Below are 21,379 nucleotides of genomic sequence, written 5' to 3'. Positions count from 1 at the left end.
GCTTTTTATTGTTATTATTACACACATCAGTATGGTTATCGTTGTTCATAATTTATTATTTACATTTTACATTATATAAGTATATTTACATTTTATAAAATAAATCTGATAAACTTAATAAAAATAAATTAATAGATTATTAGTTTCTGAAAAGGGAGCTAGAAGTTTGCATATTAAGTTGAGGGAAAGTAACAAATTGTCTATAATAAATTAATTTTATTATCTAAACATTTAATTTAGCAAAACTTTCCAAATTCTAAAAGTATATTATCTCGTTTATACAACCAAAAACAAAATACATGTAATAAACGAATTTAGCCTTACGTCTGTAATCGAGTAGTTAATCAACAGTATTTTCTAATGTCGTTTGTAGAAACTAATAGTCTGTTGTTTGCTTATCTTAATGAAAATGCTTTATTATTTTTAGACCGAAGTAGAGTTTTTTTCTTTAATGAAGCACTTTAACTATGAACATTTAAAATTTTAAAAACTTCATAATATATAAACAACACTATATATTCCATACAACAAAAAAATAATATTTTTCATGAACTAAGAAAAACGTATTAATTTTATTTTAATATGCCTCGATAATTTGTCAAAACACAAATACACAAGTACTTAATGCACCAGAGTGTTAACATGTTTAATAAAACTCATATAGTGAGAAAATCAAATTAATTGATGGATTGCTTAACTAAATTAAAAACTTTTATAATTTTCTGTTATTTTTTCCTCTGCTCTTTTAAACAAAATTATTATACCCATAATTAATTCTACTTTAACTCTAGTTTGAAAATTTTAAATTATTTTAAAATTTTCTATCAAAATTACATACATTATACATATATTCAAAACATTGTACACTGTGTAACAAATGCAGTTAATGGTTCTAGAATCGATTTCCTTGTACATTACACCAAATATTTTTAAGTACAAAAACATATTAATAAACTATATATATATATATATATATATATATATATATGTTGAACTGTATATATTATATATGTCTATATTTTTCTACCTTACATTGATCCATCTAACTCAATTCTTCGTCTCTATTCATTGCGTTCTCAAATACGAACGTTACTCGAATGACAGAACAGCTAAAACATTAGAACCCATCGAATGTTTCAGAAAATAAAGTTTCACACATCCGATTACAAAGTACTACCCATGCTAGTGGATAGGTACGTAAATGTTCCAAAACATAAATAGAAGCAAAAAAACACATTTTAACAACCATACGTATTGCCTTTCGGCATCCATGAAATAACCACGTTTCAACACCACCGTGTTAACAAATTTGAAATGCTAAAAAGTCTATTTATTTCTACTTTTATCACCAAGAATAATGTAAACTTATTTGGGCATACGTAATCAAGTATAAAAAATATCAGCATGTATTATTAATAAAGTCATTCTTCAAGAAGCGCAAAGAAGCACGTTTATTGAAGGTTTTGTAAGAAAATATAGAAAGGAAGAAAATAAAGGGTAGCAGCATTAATAAAGGAATTCCTAGTCGTTTGACTATCTATCATAAATTATAATAATAGTCTTATAATACCTTAGATGTATAATATGTTTCCAAGCAATGGATGTCATATTAATTTATTGTACATGTCTTGTTCAATGACGACATACTATCCCATACTTGTTAATAATAATAATAATAATAATATGACATCATCTATAGCAACCCTTAATACGCACTTGAAGTATGGATTTTCATACATTTTTAACTAAAATTTTATGACGCTGATGACTATCTGATGACTATGTGATAATAACTTATATGATATTGAGAATGCATTAAAACTTTCATCAACCAAGGTCGATTTTAATGTATAATAAAAAAGTTGTACGCGATATAGTACATACAAATATATCTCAAATAACATTAAAAACATATCTCTGAACAAGTTGCACAGTACATGATGATTCAATTTAAAAAAAAAACAATAATTACAAATTAAAACGAAATATCTCTAAGTAATTAAACAGCTGATATGTATTATATTCATTGAAATTTAAAAAATAAAGTTTCTATTTACAACGGTTTGTAATCATATGCCAAAACAATCAAATTAAAAATAAAATGTATGATGTTTACTCAACTTATTAATAATAAGTATCTAGCTTAACACTTTAAACATACACATTTATAATAGTTTTTATACCAAATATTATATTTTTAACTCCTATAATACGTAACTATATTAATAACTATATTCAGAGATCATATCATCATTGAATCACGTAGATTTATTTTATTTGGATTTGAAGTATTATTACATACTCTATTACAAATATTCACTAAGTATAGTTTAATTGTCTATAATGTATGTACAACGCATGTATACCTATAAAAATATATAAGTCGTTTATACTCAATTGTTTATTTAGAACCTATGCATATTTAAACAGATTTAAATATATTACCTAACTACTTCTTTCATAACATCCGATCAAAATAATCTTTAATTACATATATTTTAAATAAAAATATAATTTTATAACATTAAAGAGATTATTACACATTTTTACTCAAGATAGGGCATCTCGTAGGGTTTTATTGATATTTTAATTTTTAAGAGCGTTACTCGGAATTCAAATTTTAATATCTTACATAACTATAACTCACTTAAAAATTGAAATATCAATAAAAAACCTACGAGATTCCTTTGATAATATATTATTATCTTAAATTTGATAATAGGTAAATTGACTCTAATATTGAAGCTTGAAGCTAACAGCATAAAATTAATTTCGCTGAACGCAAATTTTCTATGTTATATGTATGTAAGGCGAAGACAACAAATGCTAGTATGGCATCCTCTTAATATGTTGTTTAAACCTTTTCAATTTATTTTAGTATGGTTTTAGTAAAAATATATACAATATGTAAGTTATTACAACTTTTTTTGATATTAAACTAAAAATTATAATATCAAGAATTAATTAATTCTTATTTTGGAAATCTGACAAATGTAAGCAACAAAGCAACACTATTAGACAACCAGACCATATTTATGGGAACTAGTAGTAGGCAGTGTTTTGTAGTATATCGAAAACACGTCAGTTTTAGTGGTGATTAAAAAGGAAATTAAATGGTCTAAGCAATCTCTTGAATATATTCAAATATATATATATATCTAAATATTTTCAATTATGTCAACGATGTCCTTCAAATATATGGATCATGTTTCAGTTTTCAAGTTTCAAACATTTATTAGGTATTACTAATTATATTCAATATTGCGTTACTTCATCATTAAGTTTATTATTCATTCAAATACATTGTTATTTAGTTTATAGTTAAATTTATTTAACACCAAAATTGTATTGTTTATATTTATATACCTATATTATATATTAAAAATATTTAAAATTATTGTAGTAAACTTATATTTTAATTTAAAAATAATAATATACGTATAAAAACATTATGAAGAGAAACACACTAATCTTTAAAAATAATTTTGTAACATTTAAAATAATCCAAATCATAACATACGTAATATTAAATTACTCGATCACACATTTATTTTATTGTTTCTATGTTTTGTATGCAATTTTTTATATAATTTAAGTCCTCTAATTGAGAAACTATCTCTTTTTGATACAAATGATAAATTGAGAATCGATTAACCCACAAGGTTTGTTTACGGAAATAATATTTTTGAAGTAAAAAATAAATAAAAAAAAAGCAGTTTGAGTAAAATCGATTGCATTGAGTGCTGTCATGAAGGTTCATCTTCGCTGATAAACGAGTATAAATAACATTTTTTTTTTGTTTCGTTCTCATAGAAAAAAGACTATTAGTATAGGATTTTAAGAGTAGTATTCTCAGTATGTGATTTTTCACTTGATATCTGATCTGAAATGTGTTCAGCCTTCGATTGCGCGTTTGAATTACACCTAATATTTATAGGAAAACTACAATTATAGTTAGATGACTTAGCAAAAGGTAAAATATAAATTATTCCTGAATAATGTCAGATAAAAAAGCAGTTTTACGTGTAATAAATAAATGATAAAAATATTTTAGACTTACATCTTATACAACATATCTTTATTTATATATAGGTATGTATAAACTATTGTCATGTTATAATATATTTGCATAATAATACAACGAAGTGTTACATTAAATATATTTAAAAATAAATATACAAAATAAAAAGTAAATAAATACATTTGTAATTTATCATTTCAGTCAAGTAAAGGAACGTTATTATCATTATTTAATAAGAAATATTTTTTTTTTTTTTTAATTTAATATAGGAGTTCTCAATGATAGGTGAATTGAACTTGCATTAGTTTCATTTAAAAAATATAATATATTCTTTGTTACTCTATATGTTTACGATGTGTATATTATCAGAGAGCAACATTATTTACGATATGTGCCTTTAAAAAAATGATGTTGTTAATATCTTAATTCATCGGATGTTATCGTTATTCTCCAGCATGACAAATTAATGAATGCAAAATATAGGTGTAATGTATATTTGTCATGATGTGTCATTATCATGTTTATTATCGAATTTAACTATAGTAATTTTATTGAATTGTATTAACGTTCGTCGTGCGGTACTCCTTCTATCTTTATTTTATAATACTCTAATTATTACTTAATAACTTTCAAATAGCATATAAAATATATGTTGATAAGAAGGTACACGATAAATTTGTAATCGAGCTTCGATCTTATGCGTTTGGTAATATGATATGAATATCTAGGGATATATATTAGCGATATCATTGTAACAATAAACGCACTTTCCGATGGACTAAAATAATTTTTAAGCAGTTAATTACATAGAAACATTTCATGTGAAAATAAACTAAATTGTATTTTGTTAAGTAACAAAACTTATTTTAGAATTTTTCCGAGTAAATACATTTTTATTCGCTTATAGTTTTTTACATACAATTTTAAATCACTAAAATATAATATTTTATTTTTGATACTATATTATTATATTTTACACTATATGTCTTACTCCATCATATACCTATAATAGTTTGGAATTAATGTTAATTTCCTGTGACTAACGTGAATGATATAAACAAAGTTTATCATAAAAAATATAATACTCTTTAAATAATTTATTTTCTAAAATATTAACAAGTAAAATATGTTTATCAATATTGACAATAATTATTATAATATTTAAAATAAAAGTCTAAAAATTACAATACCTAATTAAACTATGGTACGTATTGACATTACATTGTCCATTAAATGAGAATAAACTTTAAATGTAAAGTAAAACTAAATAATATCATCTATTTCAACAAGGTATGTTAAAAGTTTATTTTTAGTTAACTTATTAAATAAAACCATAATTCTATTTCTAAAAACATTAAATTGTAAGTAGACACAAAAAAATACACTGAGCATATTTTGTTTTTAATGCACCTAGCTTATAGACTATCCATTATTTCACTACTCCCGTCACAAAGAATTAAACAATTTTTTTATAAATCATCTCACCCTTGTACCATAACATTTTCACCGTTTTCTCGTGTTAAAGTCCTCACACACTAACATGTGGTGGTGAAGCTGACAGCCAAATAAAGCCAGTCATACGCATATTATGTCCAACACCACACTTTGTTTGCAACTCTGCTTGTGTTGATATAACGTGTCGCTAACGAAACTAAAAATGTCATAAGAAGGGAGGGGTAGTCTATTATCGTGATATCTGTTTAAACATTTTACAAAATCTATCCATCAAATATTGTAAATATTTCTCAAAAAAAGCCATTATAACCCAATAAATATTTTCATTTGCAATAAATACTTAAATTATGAACAAAGTGGTTTCGTTAACATCATAAGTAGACCTTTGGGATAAATGCAAACATGATAAACTTCGTAATCTGCACAAAAAGTGTATTAAGATTTATTAGGGAAAAAAGCTTATGTTAGTAACATTATATTATATTAGAATGAAACTATACTTTTAATAAACAATATTCTTTTAGTTGAAAATTAAAATGAACCACATTAATTACTAATATGCTATATATTATTCAAAATATAAACCAACATAAAAAACCTTTAACAATTGAAATATTTGTAATCATAATATTTTTCATAAACCTATATAATAATATTCATCTAAAATCATTTTTATAATTTTTCAAGCTTTGAGTGACCATGTTATATAGTGTGTACAATGTGTACATAATATATACAACTGCATAGTGCTATGCACTCAGAGCCTAACTTAGGGGGCTAGGGCCCAAGACCCCATATTATTTAGCCCTGAACCCTTTTTGATGATTAAATATTAAAGTGGCACTGTGCAATTTTATAATATTATTACTTTAGTTAGACGTTTACATGATGTATATCAGTAAACATTAATTAATATTTTTCATTTGTATTGACATTATGATAACTATCTATAAATAGTTAATAATTATATTTAAATATTAAACAAATATTAAAAATTAATTTATATTCAATAAATAAAAATTCTGTTCACTAATTCAACTATATTATTTTAATGTTCACTATACTTTTTAAATTACATTTAACAAATATTAAAGGTCAGGAGGTCCCTAAAAGTATATTGCTCCGGGCCCATATTATTAAGTTTCTAATTTGAGCTCTATATGCATTTAATAATGTTATTTAAATTTTACTATCGTTGACATAAATATATAATGTTAAAATGTGATTTAAATATGACAATAGTTTTAAAATTATGAAGCTTTATAAAGATAATAAAAATTAGTCATTAATCTTTTACTAGTACCTATTAGTAATATATTTTATTATATAATATTTTTAACAAATTATGATTTGCATTTTTTTAGTCCTCCGTTGAACAACAGTTATAAAATTATTTTATTAAGTATTTGTATTACCGTAAAAATCCTAATAAGTTTTTTAGTTTTATCTTAAAAATATAATGTTAAAATATACATTACATCATTATATATTATAAATTATTCATAAAAACTATAACCTAAAATAATAAACGTAAATCAATTGACTTCATACATTTACGTGTACTTAAAAAAAAAAAATGAAAAAAGTACTAACAATTATAAAGTTTCACGAAGTTAAAGAAATTAATAAACAACACATTGTATTAAAATAACTAGTCAAATAAATTATGAAATTAATAGAGATAAAAAACCCCCTTAAAAAAAATTAAATTTCTCACATCACTTCATTAAACGAAATCAATTAATTATAAATTAATTAAAATAATCGGTTGTAGAAAACTTACTCACAGTTATATATTATATTATAAATATAAAAACAACACAATAAAAATAAACTGAATTTGACAATAACCTAACGATAAAGTACATATTCAAAAACTATTAGATATCTACACTATATAAAAAATATAACACATTACACTTCCTTAAATTTTACAAGTAGATCAATGAAAAAAAATGTATTATCAACCGTAATGTTTAAATAATAAGTAGTAATCAATTACAAATAAGGTAACATAAATAAAATTGATTGAAATTTCGAATAAATTTAACGTAGAAAACAAAATGTTGATAGATTATTTTAAATTGTATAAACATATCTTTTTGAGCAATATAATAAACCTACAATATCATTTGATTGCTGTTTTTAATATAAATAACGCTAATAATAATGTAGTTACCGAGTTGGCAGAACTAATGGTATGATTCACAGTATATAAGAATATATTATGTGATTTCCATAGACTTAATTTAATATTAATTTCAGGAAAGTGTATAAATACTAAGTTAATATATCTTAACTATACTTTAAATTATTAATTTTAACTAATTTCTTACCTAAATATGAAAGTTTATTTTTGAAATCTTTTCATATAAGATATTTTGGTATCTATTATAAATTTAACAAGATGTAACATTACACAATTTGATTACATTCAGAACTAATAATACGTTCGTTTCACTACAAATTAATAAAAAAAAAAAATTAATATTCGACATAAGTATTATATATGTTTTCCGTTTAAATCGTATCGAAAACTATTTGTCTAACGAACGAATATTTTGATTTACGGTCGGACCCCCGTAGAGACGTGACTGCATGCAACGACTGAAAAATTCGTGGCACCAACACCCAGAGCACTACTAAAGAGAAAAGGGTTGGAGTAGAGGGAAAGGCGCAGTTCTGTTGGCGCATGCTATCTATAAAATCCACAGGTGCCTCAAAATATGTTTCTATTTCTTCAATCAATTTTTAGAACAAGTAAATAATTTTATTTATTCTAAAACATTCAGAACTATATAATTTTTATGTTTTAATGTTAAAATGTTATTTTGTTGGATTTTGATTTCATTATTAATTAAAAAAACAACTTTAATATACATTTAGATTTTAAATATTTTTTCTTTTTTCTTTCTTCTAATAATTTTTATTTAGTTTACTTTATAATGGATATAAATTTGAATAATCATGACATAATTTTATTATTATAATATAGTTAAGATTATTTTTTTATTTTTTTCATTAAAAGTGAACAATTAATAGATATTATTAAAGTGCTTAATATATATAATTAATAAAATAATTTAATGATATTTATTTGCACTTCAAAATAGTATTGAATAGCTACCATAGCGATAATTCAATAGCTGCTTATTAGTGTTCTTACTATCTACATTTAACATTCAGTAATATTGAATATTGTAATATTGAATCACAATAAATCTTTAAAAAAATGTATAACAAATGTTGTGATATGCACATTTTTAAGATTTATGCTACACTAATAGCGTTTACTGTATGTCGTGCAAATTATTTGACCAAAAATATTTATTTACAAGTAAGTTTTAGTCAATACGTTAAAAAAATAATCACTCATGTATCAGGTCGATTATTAATAATAAATAATAATATTATGCTCCTTAAATTAATACAATTAACTGCAGTTAATTATAGTACATTTTATGTTTTCAAGAATGTTAAAATAATACTTAAATAAACAATATTTTTCTTACCTTAGAAACCGACTTTTTTAGGATTATGGAAATTATCCTGTAAACTGGTTTGATGAAGTTTTAATGCTTTGTAAGTATTTTCGTATTTCAGTTATAGTTTCTACTGTAAACAAAATGTAATATTAAATATAACCATAGATGTAACCTTAATAAATGATGGTGATATTCCAGTTGTGGTGTCCATCAAGATGATAAAATGCTGTGAACAACTTTTTACGAGTTATGACAAAGATTGTGATGTAATTAATAATTAATTTCTTATAACGTACACCGATTAAGTAAAAGTTAAATCGTTATATTATATTAAATTAAGTTGAAACAAATCGTATTAATATTTACAAATACATTAAATTATACAATTCCAATTTTCTCACCTTGTATTTGTATTTTGAGTCAACATTTTTGACACACCTGTCCATCTACTAAATATAATAAAATTCCTCTCAAATACATAATTTGAAACAAGTGCATGATGTGTATTCGTACCAATGTTTCGTGAAATATCTTCTTTGGCCTTCCAAAAATAAAACAAAAGAACTGAAATAAATATTTTAAATCTAATATAAAGTCAGTATTTTTTATTTCTTTATTACTTATTAAATTCATTTTCACTGTGATCTGACAATGAACCATTAGTCACCACCAAGACATAATTCACAAGAGCTAGTATTATCTATATTAATATAAATGTAATATATAATAATAAAAATATAATTTAGCACATAGTTGACATAGTTGCCGTTACATAAACTAAAACCACGGGACACAAACTAAAAGACCCCATCTTTTCTTATTTAATACATTAACAAAATGTAAAGCCATTGAGGAATGAACCATCTAGGGATTACACTTTGGTGTAAATTATCTTAAAGACCTATGATCATTAAATCACAAAAACTTATACTTTTCCATCAAGTATCTAAAATAAAAATATAATCTAAAAATTGCATTCCTAGTTACACATTTACTTTTTAAATCCCATCGTCTACATACTACTTGCATAAACAATATCGAATATATTGTGTACCATGTAACTTGTTATTAATTTAATATAATTTTTAAGTCAAATATTTCTGCACCAACGAATAAAACCCCGAAATAACATGCCTTCTACTTTACATACTTTTATAAACTTAAAAATGTACATAAATTACTGGTTAGCAACTTTTAACAATTATACTTCATTAATAACATAAATGGTTTCTAAAATTGTACTTCAAAAATATTTAAAAAAGAATGTTATAAAATAAAGAAAAGTTAAAATATAAAACCATAATATATCCACAAAAAAGTAAAATTTTAAAAACAAAAAACTATTCAATAATATCGTGAAAATGCAGGATTATTAATTTAAAATATTTAAGATTATTGAGTAAAAAAAATTCATATTATTATATTCTAAAATAGCATTTTTCATTTAATTTTTAAAAATTATGTTATAGAAAGGATTTATGGTTTTTTTTTATTATAAGCTATTACATAATAAATGTGTTTAATTATTTTAATGGCATAACGCATAAATTAATAATGATAAAATAATAATTATATAATAATTTATAATATTGTTTTAATATTATATAAACATTACCAGCATTTGCAATTTGATGGATCGCAAAAACAGTTGGAAGGAGCCAGTAAAGATAACTATACACTCATTTATCCCAATGCCGTAAGTAAACAATAGATAGTATCACTTTAAATAAATTTAGAAGTATCATTTATTAATAAAATGTATGATTATTACTTATTAGAAACTTAAAATAGTCTTAAGAGGTAATTCAAATTTTTAGATTTAAATTTGAACACGAAATTTTTATTTCTTAATTTAAGAAAATAACCACTTCTAGATAAAATCTTAACATTTACCGGTAAATTGAGCTTGACTCAACGCAAAAATGTTAAGAAATATAAGTATATTGGATGAGTCACTAATATAGATGTCTTTGAATTATAAAACAATGATACATCATTGCATTCGAAAAATAATTTTTAGTGGAAATTGGTTTACCAGACAATGGTCGAGGAGTTGTTAAAACATATGTGTATTCTTATTTTTGTTAGCAGTTTTTGCTGTTTTTCTATTTTCACTCCAAAATTAATCTTTTTGAAATACAAAATGTATTCAGTTGCAAATCTATAGATGTATCGTATAAAAAATTGTAGTCCCTTCAAAAAGGGTTTTCAAAAAAAAAACCCCACATAAAAATATTCAATATGTCCGTGTAAAACGTTTATCCAGCATATTTTTTTTACGCTATACATTTTATCAATAGGATTTTAAAAATATTATTGAGTTTAAAATTATATAGATTTAATAAATGACATTTTTTAATCGTATTTAAAAACAACATTTTACTTTTTGTTGTTAATTTTTTTTATAGTATGTTTAATACTATACTATACTATACTATACATAATACTTACATTATTCAAAAAATATGCTTTCTGTATATTTTTTGGTTTATCTAATAAAAATGAAATCCGATGCTTACATACGATCCCATAATAATATTTAACGATTTGTTGTTAAATTAACAAATTAGGTAGTTTTATATACAATATTAATTGTATTCGTGTGTTATTACTTGTCAGATAGAAAAAAAAGTGCGGTCCAAGTATAAATAATTTCATTTTAGTTAATTTCCACTATCATTTAATCAATTTAAAATATGATTGTTATTTTTTTTCAGTACCCGTATAACCGCAAAGGTGAATGTAATGTAGACATAACCATATACAAAAATCAAACGAAAATATCGAGATATATACAAATTATACCATTCGATACAACTAAAAAAATAGAAGATATTATTTCGTTACAAACAAGTAAGTGTTCAGAATTTATTTATTTATATCAGACTAGATTTTAACTAATATAAACTAAATTTTAATAACTGAATTAATCAAGTATATTTAAATATATTTTTAGTTTAGAGGATAAGTTTGATATTAATTTAATTGTAGTTCTATGCATAAAACTTTATATTATTAATATTAAAAAGAACAATACCAAGAAATTTGCTCTGCTGTATAGTAGATGTCGAGTGTACTCAGTAGCATATCAATGGTTACACGGAGTGGGGGGTTCGTGGAGAATTCAGGTTCAGCACTTTCTGAAATTTCATAAAAATTGAAAATGTTTTTAGTGTTCTTTGAACGTCTTACAAAAGAATTAACTGTTATGTTATATACATATGGCATTAGCATAGCAAACTAGCAAACTAATGAAGAATCTTAGTTAGTAGTCCTTTTATAACAAATTATCAAACCCTTAAAGCAAAAACCTTGCTTCAACACTGAATAAGTCACAGTAATAAATGTGTTAAATTTTCATTCAATGATATATAATCATTACAAACAAAAACTTTTCCGAACGAATATGATTTATCATAATTTAAAAGAATATTTTATTATATATTTATACTCCTATTAGTAATTTTAATAATAATACGGTAGGTTTAAGTAATTTTTACCTAAAACAAATTGTATATATTATATAATAATTATTATTACATTATTTCATATTCAATTACCATCTATTTCTTGTTATGTATTTTTATAAATTTATAATTCACTAAAAGCCATTTTCAAAGCTGAAAATTGAAAAATTATTAGTCTTAAATGCTCAAAATGTTTCCAAAGAAATAAAAAAAAAATACACCATTATAAAACCAATACATTTATCGCTCCATTCAGAATCTAAAACTATAAACTATAAATCTATTATTATTTACTATCAGCTGTTTATTAAATAAATCTTGTACATTATTTTGTTTATATACTATATGTATATATTAAAATTTAAATATTTATATAGCCTAAATATATATATTTATATATATTTGTATATTTTTAAGCTTATAATTAATAATGATAGATATCTTAGAAAAATAAATATAATATATTACTTAGAAAAATAATTAATCTATTCACTATTGTACAAAAATTATTTTTAATATATACATGTTTAAATCAATATACGTTTTAGATATGCTAACTTTTGTAAGCAATTATACATTATGCGAATCCCCAGATGAAGATCCATTAGATTTATGCGCGCCAGTAAATTGCCACATGAAATATCAAGGTTCCAGGAGTTTTTTTGACACTATTAAAAGACAATGTGTATCTATTCCAATATGCAATGGAATATCAAACAAGGAAAATTCATCAAACATAGTAATTACATTAAAAATAATTATACCTTAAAATACATTATTAATAAATATCAACAAAATACATTTTATATTCTTTCTTAATAAAAGATAAAAATTTCAAAATGGTTAATATAAACATGATATTTATATTCCAAACTTATAAACAATAATTCCTAACCATTATTAACTAAAGAGTTCTAAATAAACCAATTTATACATAATCAATTTATCATATCAACTGATGAACAATAAAATTAAATAAGGTACTTCGATTTACGATTATTATTTATATAATTAGTTGAACTATAAAAAACAATAAAAATAATAATCTATTTTTACTATTTCATTAAGTATTACATTCAATGTTATGACCAGTCCTGTAACTACTGAAGATGCCAATAGATCAATTTAGAACCATAAAGTCTTAACTGGTGTCCGGACTAATATATTTGATTAAATAAAATATATTGTTATTATTATTATTATTTTATCTATACTGATATATTTTTACCTAATCCAACTAACAAATACCTAGTTTTAACACTGAATAAAAGATTTGTGCAGCTTGTTAACAGTATAAATATGTATAATATGATAAATTAGAAAAATTTGCTAATGGTCAAGTTTTCAAGGCAATATAAAATAGACCGATTGAAAAAAATATACATATAGCATATCAATAACATGCAATCAATATATTTATAAAGTAAATAACTTATGGTTATTTTTATTTTATTTAAGGTGTATGATCCTTATAGCAATAATTGCACATCATTAACCGATACGATATCAATAACCGATATTGATTGTATACTTAATGAAACAGAAGACAAAAAATGTAAAAATAAAAAAACTAATACCTTGTATCAATCTAACATTCGATGTCACCATGGCAAGATGGACGAGATTAACAAGTCATGTAACTGCGACGATGGTTGGACCAGTACTCAAAATTGGAATTTTCCCATTATTTCTACAGTTCCTATTCATATGTGTACTGTTCAAATTCACACAGGAAACATTGGCAAAATTCTAATTTTGATAAAAAACCTTGAACCTAAAAATATCGTATCCTTTATACAACCCTTAATATTTATTTATTTATTCTTAAAATACTAAAATAGTAATTACTATTATTATAGCTAACAAATAACAAATAATTTCTACATTTTCATAAGTTTTGATGAGTTTTTTTAAAGACCTTAAAATATATATTAAATATATACTTATATAAGTAATAAGTATATATTTAATATATATATATTTTTTTTAAATTATCATTAGATTTTTAGAAATATTCCTTAATATGTTTTTCTTAGTTTTGGGCGATATTCTTATCATTAATATGGTATTTTATTATTCAATTAATAATCATCTATGTAGTCATTAAGTTATAACCTACATATTATATTTAATTTAGAGAATTTTCTGCATATAACATTATATTTTATAAAGCTATTTATTAATGAAAATTAAACGCTTATATATTATTAATAAATAAGCAAACTGTAAATTTAAGTACACATGATTTTTTTTTTTCTATTATAATTATAAAAGTTTTGTGACAATCTGAAGATTTTGATTATTTTTGCATTCTTTTTCCGTGGATGTCAACTGTCGAAAGCAATAATAATTTTACTTATTTCCAAATACTAGTGGCATTTATATTCTTATTTTCAATAACGCTCGTATAAAAAAACCAATACAAATATTAGGTACTTTATATATTAGACTTTAATTTATAAAGAATCAAGTAAAAGGATATTTTATTAATACAAATAACACCTTTAATCTTAACAAAGATGTGTTTTATGTATTTTTTTTATTATTAATTAATGTTTTATAATTAGTTATAAGATTTTTAAAAAAAATATATGTATTCAATTTTTAGACATTTTGTTCGTATTTGATATTCAATACATGTATGTTATTTATATAATAATATTATTTTATTTTAGCTTGTACAAAAATACAATGGACAATTTGATTAATGTATGAAGTCCATGCAAAATACTATACAATTGTCTTATTTTTTGTGATATCACAATTGTAAGGTTCATCAATACGGTCAATTATTATTTTTTAGAATGAGATCTTTCGAAACTTCATTTCTTTTTTTTTTAATTACCAAAATAAATATTTTTAAAAATAAAATATAAATATAGTTATAATTGATGAAGAATGAAAATATTTTTAAAAATCTCAATGTCACACATCTGTGTTAAATTTTCAATCACTACACTGCTTATAAAACTATTATATGACTATTACTACTTCAAAAAGAGATTGGTGAATGAAAAACAACATCACCAAAATCTAAAATACTTACATTTTTTTAAAACTTGTTTGATAAAATAATATTTTTTAGTGTAAACATTTTTTAATTAAACATAAATAATTTAAATACTAATATTTCACGAATAATTATTAAAATATATTGAATTTCCAATTTAATATATTCAACTAATTATAATAATATAATATAACCAATTATGCGAATATATATGTAACTGAATAGGCATCTAAAAGCCATTATATATTTATTAATATACTACTATTTTTTATTTTTTTTGTGTACCCTAACTACATGTTTTACTGGAACAGGGAGACGGCACAAACTAATGTCCAAAATAATGTTTATTAAAATTTGAATTACAATTTATATCAATTGTATAACAAATTTTACGATTTTTAATACCAAAAACAATAATTGTTAATTTTCTTATCTATTTAGTATATGGAATAAATTATGTATATTGATTATTATTTTTTTTTCTACTGTAATATGTAAGACGTAGGCATTACTACCAAAATAGTTAATAAGTGATATCCAAAATATAAGTAAGATTTGTAGCATAATCATGTAATTCCAAAAAATTTTAAACATGCTATCGTTTTTATTTTCGAAACATGATGTTAAAACCTACCGCAAAATACAGACGTAAATTAATATTTTAGTTTCCTAATCACGTGAGATCATAATATTCTTGTTGCTCTCATATTGTGTAATTTAAACGCGTGAAAACGTCTCATCGGCAGTTTATCTCGGCAAACAAATCTATCACGGGCCACTGAAGCGCAATGGCACTGCCACAACCATTTGTAGACAATCGGAAAAATGTATTCAAGGTATAGCGCATCACCGCCGACCGGACAAACGACGATAATTATTATTATTATATAATATGACAACGACAGGGCCGCAACCACAGTCAACGGATATGATGATTGATGCGTTTTCTGGGAGGCGGTCTATAGACGATAATAATTTACGCTGTATACATATTACATATATTATAATACCTACCTATACCCTATATATGATTATATAAGGGGTGACGAGGGGTGCAAGATGGTATTCGAAATTCGGTCTAAATTATGATGAGATATTATTCGTATAAGCTGCGTCGTATGTGTATCGGCTGAAACAGAATTTCGCTGCATAAAGACATTATAATATAGTCGATAAACGTGTATACTGCATAATGCATATAGCAGCTTGTTATAACTTATATTATTATAGGATTAAAACCTAAAAGTATAGGTATCTGTTATATTATTACGCGAAAATCGACAATGTCCTATGTATTATTAAACACATTGAAATTAAAACCATCTACTAACGTTTGTATTTATCAATTTATACCGATTATTTAAGTTTCCAAAAGAATTTAACGATTCCTGTAGATTGATACACAAACCGCAGACATAAGAAATTAATATATTTACGAGCGAATACGACAAACTTCCGACAGCATCGTGTGGTTTTCACACCGACGAGATCGTCAAAATCGATTCTTTCACATGGTGCAATAACATAGCAAAACTTTGTAATATTATCATAATTTGTTATGAAACTCTAAAACCGCGTACTCACACAAACGTGGTCCATCACTTTTGAGCAATCGGCACGATAATACGACGCTGATACCTACATCGTTGCATTTCTTACTGAGTGTGTGTGGCGCCTGGGGGGGGCAAGACGGGGCATTTGCCCCCCTCTGGAATTCAAATAGAATGTTGAACATTTTAACTTTTATTTTGATTAATAAACATTTCATCGATATTTTTACTTTAGTGTGTGAGGTTGGTATTTGATTTCATAAAATTCTAACACATTTTGTAGTTTACAAGGAATAAACTTTTTTTAGTGTATTTTTTGGTGTTTGATTTCATTATGCCCCTCCCTAAATTTTCTGCGGGCGCCCATGCCCAAGTAGCAAACTATCGATTAATTACTATTAAGCAAATATTTATTTTTAAACATAAAAAAATATATACGTTGATTGTGTATTGATATATTGATGAAGGATACATTTCTTAACATTTATCAATATTAAAGTAAATAAGTAAATATTAAATGAACCAAAATTATTTATTTACTTAATACTCATCACGTTCATATGCAGCAGTTATAATGCGTATTAGGCAGCGGGTTTATATGCATCTAAAATATCAAGATTAGTAGATGTTGAACAAAATTAAAAGTTAATGCGGAACTTTTTAGTCCATGCTTTATACTTTGGATTCCATGACCATAATAATTATATTATTTTATAATTCGACATTTTAAAATTCCCGCTAAAATATTAATTCGCATTAAAGCGTTTACATGCATTTCCTAATCCCGGAGTAAGAGCAAAGAGTAAAAAGATTTGAAGAATCGAATTAAATAATAAATGCACATCAGTTCAACGCGAATTAAAAATGCGTTTATATGCACCGTTAGGTGAGAATTATATCGGACTAACTCAATGCATATTAACTGCTGCATATAAACGTGGTAATTTTAAATTAACATTTAGTTAAGATTCCTTAAGATTTACCAATATTTAGTACACGTATTTAACAAAAATATAGTAAATTAATATTAACTTATATTTATCTAACACTGTTTTAATATAATTCTGATGTATATCATATTTTTATTTATTAATATTATTCAATCATTTTAGTTTTAAAATTATTACAGTTCAGACAGTTCAGTGATCAATTATTCAGCTCAGTTGTCTTATACAAAATGCTCCTATAGTATAAATAGAAAAATAGATACTTTTTTAATAAGTAAATACTAATGTATGTCAGAAAAAACACCCTTTCATGCATCGTACCTTTACAAAACCAAATAAGAAAACATTATATGCAAAGGGTAATTAAAATTGTTAAAAAAGATCGGGCGTCAACCAGACTTATAAACAAGTCTTGAAACTTAAATAACAATAGAAATATTGCAAAATAAAAATAAAAAGTATTATAATATTCTTATTAATATAACATGTACGGCCGATTTACAGCCGTGACGCATACGTATCGTATCATATGCGAGTTTTTCGATTTATATATTTATATACTGTATAAGTTCGTATGCGTGACGTCAAAAATTTGAATGCTTGCGAACTTAGATTTAAATCGAAAAACACGGGGCTGTGAAACGGGCCCAAAATGATATTATAAATTTATAACAAACCTGAAGCTGATGACAATTTTCCGCGTGTCAGCAATTCAGCCACTCAGGAATATTTTATTATTAAAAAAAAAAAATAATCACAATAGTCGCAGACAACAGCACGGTATATCGCGATGAAAAATGAAAATAACGAACCGAAATCCACATCGTATGAACAACGGTCAGTTAAATGGCGGCGATGGACATAGAGCACTTGGTGTTATACACTATCCTTTTCCCTAATTTACAATGTCTTATACCGATTACCGATGGATTGTTGATTGATACCCGCAAGTAGCGAAAACGTTTCAGACTGGCGAATCATATAAAGGTGTTCTAGAGCCGCTAATATTGCTACATTCTATATTTATCCATTGGTCCATTGTCCATAGCCCATATATATGGTCATTTTTCAGAAATGTCTAAAATTAAATTTATTCCATGATAACCATATTATTATAACCATTTCCGCGAACGGTACAAAATATAAAATGTATAATTTGTAAACAACCTATACAGTTATAATATGTCTGTTTAACTTAATGTGCGACGTGCGTATGATATGAAAACCCAGTTTCGTCCCATTTCGCCGAACGTAGAATATTAACAAAATTGTGATATTTTAAACAGAAGGATTTTTAAGAAGACTGAGCAGAAGTGGAATTATTTTTACGGATGGGACATTTAATCAGTACCTTAGTTGTTTACTCATATTTATACATTGTACTTGTACAGCTATGTCGTAGGAATAATGATACCATGGTAATTACTAATTATTATTATAAAAGTAATTTATTATGACTTTATTACATAATTATTAATTATATTTAATTTAATTTTAAGGAGTATGCATTCAATCAGTGGCGTATCTAACTTTAAATCATTAAAACTCAATTTTTTTTTAAATATTTATTTATAATATTATATTTAAATTATAACAATGACAACCTTCTAGTCTTCGAAAAATCTGCTTAGAATTTTCTGTTGCATTACAACGTGTGGTATAAGAAATATAATTTAGTTTGAAGTGCAAGGGGAGGGCACTTGCTCCCTGGCCCGCCCTCGCTACGACCATGATTGCTACCGAACAAAAGTACAGCAACTTATTCAAGAATGTTTTAAATAATAAAATATGGCTGCTGTAAGAAATTTTTTAGTATTTAGCCCAAATTCTTTTCTAATTGACTTTGAAATTGATATGATTGTTTCTATTAGAGAAACTTTTGGCTATAACACATCTATAAAAGGTGTTTATTAATACCTAAAATATATGTTTTAATTTACATTTGGAAATGGAAAAATAACAATCATGGGATATCTAGACGCAATTATCTATGATTTCCATCTCGATTAAAACTAACAACTTTGACGAATGTGTATATAATTTTACTAAATATTTAAAATGATGATAATAATTTTTAACATGGCAATACAATAAGAATTAATATTTTTTTACAAAAATGAAACAAAATTCTATTGGAGTTTCGACGAAATGGATCTATATTTAAAAACCAGACCCTAGCATTACACATATATTTCTAAAACTATTTACGTAATAATATTTGAAAATACAAATTCAAACATGTACGTGTGTTAAATCAAGATTTCAAGACGGCCCAGCAAGCGGGCCATAGGTTTTTAGGCTGGCCATGGCCCGTCTTATAGCGCCGCCACAGCTATGCGCATGCCTAAGTATATAGGTAGACATAGTAATTTTAATTTTAATCGAATAATTAATTTTTAGTATTATTCATATACAATATTTTAAATACTTTAAAATTATTTATTAAATTTCTATTAACTATTAATATATTATACTTATTTTTAATCATTGTTAAATATTTAATGTATATAGTACATTGAATTCAATATATTTATTAGTTTATTAGTTATAATCAGTTATTATTATTTTATAGTTTAATAGTTATCATTTAACTAATACGTATTAAATAAATTTAAATTATTATTTATTAAATAATGAACTACAAATATTAATTTTTAAATATTTAAAAATAAATATTAACTGTTAAATCAAAATTAATTTATCAACCTTTATCATTGAAAATTGTCACCTACTTGGGATATACGAGTTTTATACGGATTTCGATGGACTTTTCGTTTTTTTTCCAGAATTTGCTGTACGATACTAGCCTGATGGAAAAAACCGTAACGTATACTTTTGAATGAGAATAAGAAAATTTATTTTGCATTTTTTTTTGCATTTATTGACAATTTTTTATATAATGTAATTTTCTTTATTTTTTAGGGCATTATGCCATTATAGGAGTTTTAGGAAATAATTTAATCAAATATTATTTAAAATTATTTATACTAAATTTATTAAAAATAAAAACAATTTACCTAGATTTTTTTTAGTGCATTATTTAGAATTTGTGGGGTATTAAAGCATTTTTTAGAGTTTTATTGGGCATTACATTCCCAGCCCTAGATATACATATATACACAGCGCACATCTCCGTTGACCGGAATTCTGGAATATTTAACGAATAATATTCATAAAACATAAACAAAGCTATATATATATATATATATATACTCGATAATATAATATTATTTTATAATTATTATGATTAACACGTGCCACTCAAAACGACGATGTATTTTTAATGATTTTGGGGTGGAATGGACTAAACATATAGTGTCGAATAATCGATATTCTTCTAAATTGTTTTCTTATAACATTATAGGGGGCAGAGGGTTGAACGTGTCCAATTATAATGGCTGTTGAATTAAACGCAAATAAAATATTATCAGTCCCTATAGTATT

At 24.2% G+C, this 21,379-nt stretch overlaps 2 protein-coding genes across 5 annotated transcripts in view; one reads left to right on the top strand and one right to left on the bottom strand.

Moving 5' to 3' along the window:
- The window catches only part of LOC132932184 (metabotropic glutamate receptor 2), a 177,882-nt gene extending 168,220 nt beyond the window's left edge, over positions 1–9,662 (bottom strand). For 3 of the 4 annotated variants that reach the window (XR_009662828.1, XM_060998430.1, XM_060998432.1), the window contains exon 1: positions 7,813–8,094. The gene's annotated coding sequence lies outside the window, so the exon portion shown is untranslated. Of the gene's footprint in view, positions 1–7,812; positions 8,095–8,988; positions 9,092–9,362; positions 9,503–9,581 lie in introns of those variants that run through there. The other variant, XM_060998431.1, reaches the window with a different exon arrangement.
- A 3,400-nt stretch (positions 9,663–13,062) lies between these two features.
- Positions 13,063–14,234, top strand: LOC132925515 (uncharacterized; the record flags this gene model as incomplete). Its single annotated transcript, XM_060989910.1, has 2 exons — positions 13,063–13,167; positions 13,887–14,234. Coding segments are annotated over exons 1-2 (453 nt in total), but the record flags the coding sequence as incomplete, so codon positions are not given.
- Between the last annotated feature and the right edge of the window lie 7,145 nt (positions 14,235–21,379).

This window comes from Rhopalosiphum padi, chromosome 1 (assembly GCF_020882245.1).
Source record: "Rhopalosiphum padi isolate XX-2018 chromosome 1, ASM2088224v1, whole genome shotgun sequence".
Taxonomy (NCBI): domain Eukaryota; kingdom Metazoa; phylum Arthropoda; class Insecta; order Hemiptera; family Aphididae; genus Rhopalosiphum; species Rhopalosiphum padi.
Note: the sequence above shows the minus strand (reverse complement) of the source record. Positions and strands in the feature narration are given on the sequence as shown.